This window comes from Atta cephalotes, assembly GCF_000143395.1.
Source record: "Atta cephalotes unplaced genomic scaffold scaffold00028, whole genome shotgun sequence".
In the NCBI taxonomy this organism is placed as follows: domain Eukaryota; kingdom Metazoa; phylum Arthropoda; class Insecta; order Hymenoptera; family Formicidae; genus Atta; species Atta cephalotes.
This window is the reverse complement of record NW_012130092.1, coordinates 597,896-605,974: the sequence shown is the minus strand read 5'-3', so window position 1 is coordinate 605,974 and position 8,079 is coordinate 597,896. Positions and strand designations below refer to the sequence as shown.

Below are 8,079 nucleotides of genomic sequence, written 5' to 3'. Positions count from 1 at the left end.
TATCTGTAACTTTACTACGTACGTATTAATAGTACGAACTTATATATATATATATATATATATATATATATATATATATATATTAATATATATATATATACTTCCATTATTGGGTGTTTTTTCAATTGCATAATTTATTTCATTAATTAATAATCCGGTTTTAATTTTTAAAATATTTCTTGATAATTCAAATCCTAAAATAAATATTTATGAAAAAATATTTAATTAAAATTAATAACAAAATTTTGGCTATTTATTCATTATTGTAGAGATTTAATTCGCAAGAATTCTGGAAATTTTAATAGACACACAGCTATCGATTCCTTTTTTAATTTGTTCTCTAATATCTATAACTGCAAGGCAACAGGTGATCCTGTATTATTGTATTGCTTGATATTGCTTAATATTGCTATTGATTGCCGAAATAAAAATATTCACAATTTTTTCAGTGGGCGGAATGCTTTCACCAAATCCCGATGAGAATCCATTCTTTTGGGGCACGAATCACGTGTAGGTATTGTCCATCATGTAGTCGACCTCGTGTCGCCACATCACTAATTATTATATCTTTATATAACGATGTTGTTCTTATTCAATAGTTTCGTTCCATATTGCACGAGCGATAGCTGGAGCGGCACTAGAGCTTTCAGATCGCCGAATGACATGTTTTCCTTCATGGGGGCAGAAATCGTAGTCCAGGTTATCCGGGACTTGGTTCCCCTTGGCCTCGAAAACGCGAGCGCCTTTCTTTTGGCTGGTAGCAGCGCAGGCGGTACCGGTGTTATGCTGAATTTGAATCGCGTTCACAATCTGATACATCATGAATTAGGTATGTCGCAAACGATCAATTATTGTTCCAATTAAATGATTCCTGATTCATTATTAATAATTATTGTCATTTTCATAATAATATATATTTCTCATTTGACAATCAAATTATGTTAGGTAAATCGATAATAATTGTTATTATATGAATCATTTACATTTGTTGTCAATATCATAAACATAGAATTATATTTTAATTTATCTCTTCAATAATTTCTCTTATTAACACTTATTAACACATTAAGATATTGCGTGATTATAAAAATTATTTCTTTATATGTCATTTTGCATTTTAATATCTATAAGCTTTTAAATATACGTTTTTCGGATTGGTACTTGTATACATATAGATACATACATACAATACACATAAAAATTTTTATGTTAATATTGAATGAAATAAGTCATTATTTATATAATATTGTAGAATATTTAATTCAAATTAATATTGAATCCTCTTCTATATTTGAGCTTGTCAATTTATTTTATTAAGTATTTCGATTTTCTTCGATCACTGACTATGTATAGTTCAATATATATGTATAGTTCAATTATTAAATAATAAGACTTAACTATTCGCGCAGGCTTGAGACACGTTGCTATACGTGGTGTGTCGGATTCCGGATGGTTCCTCGATAGAGCGCCTTACTCTCCAAATGGCTTGTCGCCGATCGATGCGATACAAAAAGGGATGGAATTATGGAACTCTCGGATGCCTCGTAATTGCGTAATTAGATATCCTAACGAACCATGGAAATGCTTTTTTGGATATCGACTTTATCCAACATTGTCTGGTGAGTTCATCTCATATGAAAATTTCAATAATATCTAGTGGTAATGTTTCGAAAGAGTTTAAACTCTCTCTCTCTTCTCTCTCTTCTTCTATTATTTAATATCCTAGCACCATTGTTTGTCTTCCAATGGATATTTGATGAGGCCCAAATGAAAGCTTACAACGTCGCTGCACCAGTTACAAGGCAGCAATGGGACTACATACATAAAATGGGTGACAGCCTGCGGCAGACATTTGAAAATGTTACTGCGGTCTTTGCTCCGAGTTGTATTAGTCACAGCGTCTTGACGAAAAGAGATTGGAAGATGATCAAAATAGACGAGGTTTCCTTTGCACAAGCGCTGTTTTGTTGGGATCAAATGCCGATTGGAAATTATCATAACAACCAACACAACAAGTAAGTATGAATGGAATTCGTTGTGGCATGATCGCCAGTTGAAAATATATTCAACGATACCGCGTTGTTTGTTTGCGAAAATATTTATCGAAGTGCAGTTTCTTCGGAATCATCTTGGTAAATAAATCAATGAAGATCGAGATCAATGACGATCGAGACCTCGAAGAAATAATGTTTTTCGTTCTGCTACAGTACTCACTCGCAAATCGAGACCAATCAACCGTGCGGGAAGTCACTGAAAAAGCTATTGCGTTCTGGTATCAGAAAGGGAAATGGTACTTCGATCGAAGGTGGAAAAAGCAGAGTTGGATCCTCTACGGAAACACAAAAAGCTCGATTGTCTGCCATTGGCAAAATGCAGGAAAGAAAACCAGTCTCCGGCTCAGTTCAAGATCGGGAAAATAAGAAGAGACGAAAGAGGAAACATAAAAGCAGAAGGAGAGAGAGGAAAGAAAGAGAAAGGAGTAAAGAAGAGAGATTGAAGAAAGAGAAACACCAGCGAAGAAAGAACACTGGTACGGTTTAGTAATGCACAAACATGTTTTGAACCTTGCTCAATAACAATCGACATTCTTTGAATAGTTCCGAGTTATTTCATGCAATTTTATAGATTGATCGAAAATTTACTTGGTTTTGCGTATAATTTCACGATAATATTAAATTTAATATTTGTTATTAATTTTAAGAAATAATTTTTTTTTAATTTTTATGGGGTTTGCACAATGATTTTTCGAAATTCGTTATATATATAAATATCTTTTTGCAGGTCGTCGCAAAGGCAGTAAACAAGTAAATGGCAATAATCATACGGCTATATTTAACGGCATCAGGCCGCAACGATCGGTAATACCATCATTTAAACGGAAGTGCGTTAAAAACTGTCATTTCCGTATGATAGAGCGCTGCACTTGGCCACAATGTAACCATAGCTGCCCCAAGCTGCATAATCCCTTTACGGGCGAGGAAATGGACTTTATCGAACTGCTCAAGAGCTTTGGTCTAGACATGAAAAGTGTCGCGAATGCCCTCGGCATCGATATACATACGTTGAATAGTATGGATCACAATGAATTGCTGAATCTTCTGACACAACGCGCGAATTAGCAAGATAATCTGTCGTAACGATGCAGAATTTTTCTGCTTGCTTTATCAATCTTTCTGATGGCACGTCTAGAATCAGAGCTCAATATTTACATACAATTTTAAATATCATGTTTCAAGTAACGTGGAACGGTTCGTTCAACTGTCTCACTGGTACCAATGTTACAGTACTTAAATTAAAGAAAATATATTGCTGATAGAAATTAAAAGTATAATGAAAAAGATCTATCAAAATATTAAAAGTATAGATATATATATATATATATATACTTCTTTAACAAAATAAATTTTAAATGTTCTCGTAGTACAAATAATTATACTAATAATGTAAATTTGAATAGTTGTATATATACATATAAAATGCATAATTATATAATTATATAATGTTATACAATATGATACATATATGTATAATAATATTAATATAATAATAGTGCGTTATTGTATTATTATATATTAATATTAAATAATATATAATTATAATTATGTAAAAATATGTATGTATAAGATGATATACCAAATCAAGCTTAAAAGAAATATATTTTTTTTAATTTAATAAAAACTTTGCATATATCTTTGGTTTGTATATCTCTGTATATTATTGACTGCCAATCGATTAAGTCGATAAATTATTAACTTTGCTCACATAACATATAAAATGTATATTTCCTTTTCGTTCGACAGCAATAATTTAACGTACAAAATGCTTAAATAGAAACGTTACGCGTTATTAATCAAATATAACGCGTTTAACCAAAATGGATGTACATAATTTCATAGAGATGCCTCTTGTGGTGCGTTTGCAGGACTCGCTTCGCTGAAAAGACGAGAAAGCCGAGAGAATGGAAATTTCGATTGGCATTTTCGCCGATGGACAGGGGAAAACAAGAGTTCTGGCGTGTAGAAAGTGTATATTTTATTGTAATTGTACGAATTATCTTAATTTATTATAATTTATAGGTAAAATAATCGATCATGTAAGTATGTTTTACGAATTAATTCGTATGTTCATGGTACAGAGTTTGTCGTTAAAATCGGGCGAAAGACAGAACCTCTCTAACTTTATATCTGTTCAAATACAATTCTTTTCATTTCGGTCGTCTCTTGATTGGCTTTTGTTAAAAGATCCTTTTTTTAGATATATATTTCCTGTTCATCATATCATAGATCAATCACAAATTCAGATTATCATATTATTTAGATCGGAATCAGCGCAACTCAGTTATATATACGAAAGACTGTAAGGATCTTCCAATGGCAAATAGGATTGATTCTTTTATGTAACGTCGGAACGGAAATTTATCAATAAATAATTAACCGACCGACAAAGCAGCTTCATAGACTGATTAAATTATCTACCTCAACGAATCAAATCGTATTAATGTCCTTCATGTACTATAATTGTCAACTTAGAACATCAATAAGAACTGTTACTGTAAGTTAATACGCGTAAAGTATATATTGTACCTATGTCTTCAATCATGTAATATAACTCTGCCAATATAATGTTATTTATTTAATGTAGTATTTAGTATCCGATGAAGCGACATGTATTTTTTGTCGTAGTACACATATACATGATATACGATATTGATGGTACCAATGAAAAGTATTGTAACTAAAATTGTTTATCTAATAATTTCTTTCCTGAAAATATTTTATTTATATTTATTACAATAGAAATAAAATATTAAATACAAATATATATAGATTTATGAAGATTGAAGGATAGAAAACATAATATCTACTTTTATCTTTTTTCAACGATTTAATTTGTAATCGTACTCACAAGCACTAAAAAGAACAAAATTAATCGTTAATTAATTATTCAATTAAAGTGCTAAAAAAAATAAAATCGTAACTAAATGCTTAAACTAATGTCTAAAAATATGATTGCTTTTCATTGATGTAATCGATATATTAATGTTAAAAATTATTTGAGATTTTATTTATTTTTGTTTTTTTTTTAAATTGTGACCCCGTCTATGCGAATGCGATCAGAATAATCGAGATTTCATCAATCGAGGTTCAAAGCTTTTATTTACATCCACATATACTGTAACATGTAATATTATCTTTTAAAAAGCATGACATTGTAAATAAATTGTATATCTGTTCTATTGAGTTCTTGATGAATTATTTATTCCCGCAGTTGAATCCTGCATAAACTAATAATAATAATAATATAATCATCTTTAAAAATGTGTTAAAAAGAAGATCTTGTAAAGACTTTTTCTTATTGAAACATTAATCGAGTTAAGTTTTACAAAACAGAATGTACAAAAACATAAACATATATTGTATTATATATATGTATACATACACACACATACACAGCATTAGTCAAAAATATTAGGAATCTTATTAACTATCATTTAAAATTTGAACTTAAAAATTGATTTATAGCATTTGCTGTAAATCCTTTTAAGAACGCTTTAAATTTATGTATAAATTTATGTATAATGTTAATAACCAGTAGATAACAATGTAAATAAAAGAATTCCTGATAAATGAAAAAATATAGGTGTCTAATATTTTTGGTCAAAACTGTATATTGCACTATATATTACAAGCCAAGTGGAGCCTATAAAAATGCGATTTGTAACATAGTCGCGATCGCGATCCAATCCTAACAAAATGTAGTTCTACCATAAAATACCCTAAAATGTCATCGGTATAAATCGCGATCTGTATTCTCGATCTATATGTAACGATTAATTTGTTTGCTCTCACGACGCGTACCCTCCTGACATGCAGTGTCCCTTGTGCACGATGCACGAGGGCGATAATTCAATGTAGAAACTGAATCCGTTTTCCCAACCTCCACCGATCGGTCGGTTGGATTCGCATCCATTGCCAGCTCTCCCTCGAAACTATATATTCCGCGACGGCGTATGCAGGAAATGGTATTTAACAGGCCAGGCCGGGTCCGACCTCGAGTGAACGCACATAGCCGATAGTCAATGTGATGGAAAGGCGGACGTAGGGAAGAGAGAAGGAAAACGAATGAGTACTGGTCCCTCCTCATGTCCAATTGACGCGTCCGAGGAAGTGACGGAAGGATGGAAGCGCAATGTACTTGAACGTCCCATAAGCGGGTTCTACATTAGACTACTCCTGTTACCGGTAGTAGTTCGTTCGACTGCCTATCGTTCAGTTGTCGAGTTGTCAGCCGAAGATCACTGTGTCATTAGCAGTGATCCATCTGAATTTTCCATACGATTCTTATTCTGTGTGTTCCGAAGTTTCTCGATGTGACGATAATGTTTGACCTGATTGAAAGATTCTCTTACTCGTGACAGAAGTAAGACAATCGAAAGAATCAAGCGCGGAGGATCATATGTATTTTTAAAACTGCACGCGTTTCATGCAGAGGCGTTTACCAAGGCGAATCAGATCAGTATTTGTTCATTGATAAAAATTCATTAATAAAAAATAAATGATAAAAAATGTAATTAAAAATAAATTTTGTTATTAAGTTTTATAAATTCTTAATTTTTATAACTTTGCTTGAATTTTATATAATAAAATAATACATAAACAGTACTTCTTATTGTTGCTAAAAAAAACCAAAAAGAAGAAATTCGCTTCGAAGCTGAGAAGCAAAGCGAATAATCAGTTTACTAAATTGATTTAGCAAACTATATACTGTAAAAATCATTATAATTTGTATAAGTTTTAATATACCTTTTTGTTACAAAAGTCAATTCGTAATTTTTTTTTAGGATTGTGATCATTTTATGTAAAACAACATTTTTCATGCATGCGATCTCTGCGCTTATATCAGCGATTGGATCACACAATACAGAACTGTTGTTTATTATTTCTATAGAGGAAGAGAAAGCGCGCGAAAGTACCTAACTAGCATGATAAAACAACTCGTTTGGAACAAAATGGCGATAATTGTCAACTAATCGTCTTCACTTATATTGATTCGATTCGCCACAGTTTATCCTGTAGAATAATTTTTCACTCACAGAGAGAACAGAATAAATTTTCAAAACGTAATGATGTGATCAATGACATAGATAAATCTGTGTGATAGCGAATTCCACTGCTGCTTGAACTTCGAAAATATAAAAATAAAATTTGATATCTTTTCCTATAAAAATTTTTTCCTATATTTTTTATTGTTTTTCTTACGATCCTTCAATTTTTATTATAGAAAATATTCTTGATTCTTCAAAAGAAAATTTATTTATAATTATTTATAATTATTTTTTAAAATTTATAACGGCAACATAGTTGTGTGAACAAGTTGTAAATTTCAGAAAACTTTGAGCTCTTTGAAGACTCTCGTATCCGTTATGCTCGAAGAAATCAGAAACTGTTTGATTAAAATACGAGTGCACAATATTTGCTGACATCGGAAGATCGGAAGCCGTATACAAAGAATTTTGGTTGAAATCTCATTATTTCAATCATGCTGAAAGGAATTGTTCTGCTGATTCTCCATGTCTTCTGTGACATTGGTGAGACTAAGCTAACTATCGTGTTTCATTACGCGATTCTTGCACACGTCATCTTGCAATGTTTATTATTTTAGTAGAAATGCAAAATATGTGTTTAAAGCAAGTGTTTTTAAATACTGTTTTTAAATAACTTGAAGAAAAATTAAATATTATTAAAAGTAATATATAAATATATGAATAAAAAGCAAATATGTTTTTACATTACGGAATATTAATACATTAATTTTTATTCAAATACTGTACAAAAAGTATGAAGATATAAAAAATATAAAGATAAATCATATTCTTGATATTTATATAAGTTTGCATTTCTCTATATTTTTTTTATATTTGTATATATAATATGTATTTACTCTTTATTTTTTTCTCTCTATCCTTCCCTCTCTCTCTCTCTTNTNTNTCTCTCTCTCTCTCTCTCTCTCTACTACTACTACTACTTACTTACTTACTTACTTACTTACTTACTACTTACTACTACTACTACTACTACT

General features: G+C 30.9%; 2 protein-coding genes across 2 annotated transcripts in view; both read left to right on the top strand.

Moving 5' to 3' along the window:
- The window catches only part of LOC105620722 (protein notum homolog), a 4,379-nt gene extending 1,260 nt beyond the window's left edge, over positions 1 to 3,119 (top strand). Inside the window, exons 3-8 of the mRNA XM_012202215.1 lie at positions 450 to 510; positions 600 to 829; positions 1,410 to 1,619; positions 1,727 to 2,015; positions 2,208 to 2,530; positions 2,782 to 3,119. Coding sequence (XP_012057605.1) covers positions 450 to 510; positions 600 to 829; positions 1,410 to 1,619; positions 1,727 to 2,015; positions 2,208 to 2,530; positions 2,782 to 3,119 — 1,451 coding nt within the window. The remainder of the gene's footprint in view (positions 1 to 449; positions 511 to 599; positions 830 to 1,409; positions 1,620 to 1,726; positions 2,016 to 2,207; positions 2,531 to 2,781) is intronic.
- Positions 3,120 to 7,539: 4,420 nt separating this feature from the next.
- LOC105620630 overlaps positions 7,540 to 8,079 on the top strand; it is a 6,483-nt gene continuing 5,943 nt past the window's right edge. Inside the window, exon 1 of the mRNA XM_012202119.1 lies at positions 7,540 to 7,588. Coding sequence (XP_012057509.1) covers positions 7,540 to 7,588 — 49 coding nt within the window. The remainder of the gene's footprint in view (positions 7,589 to 8,079) is intronic.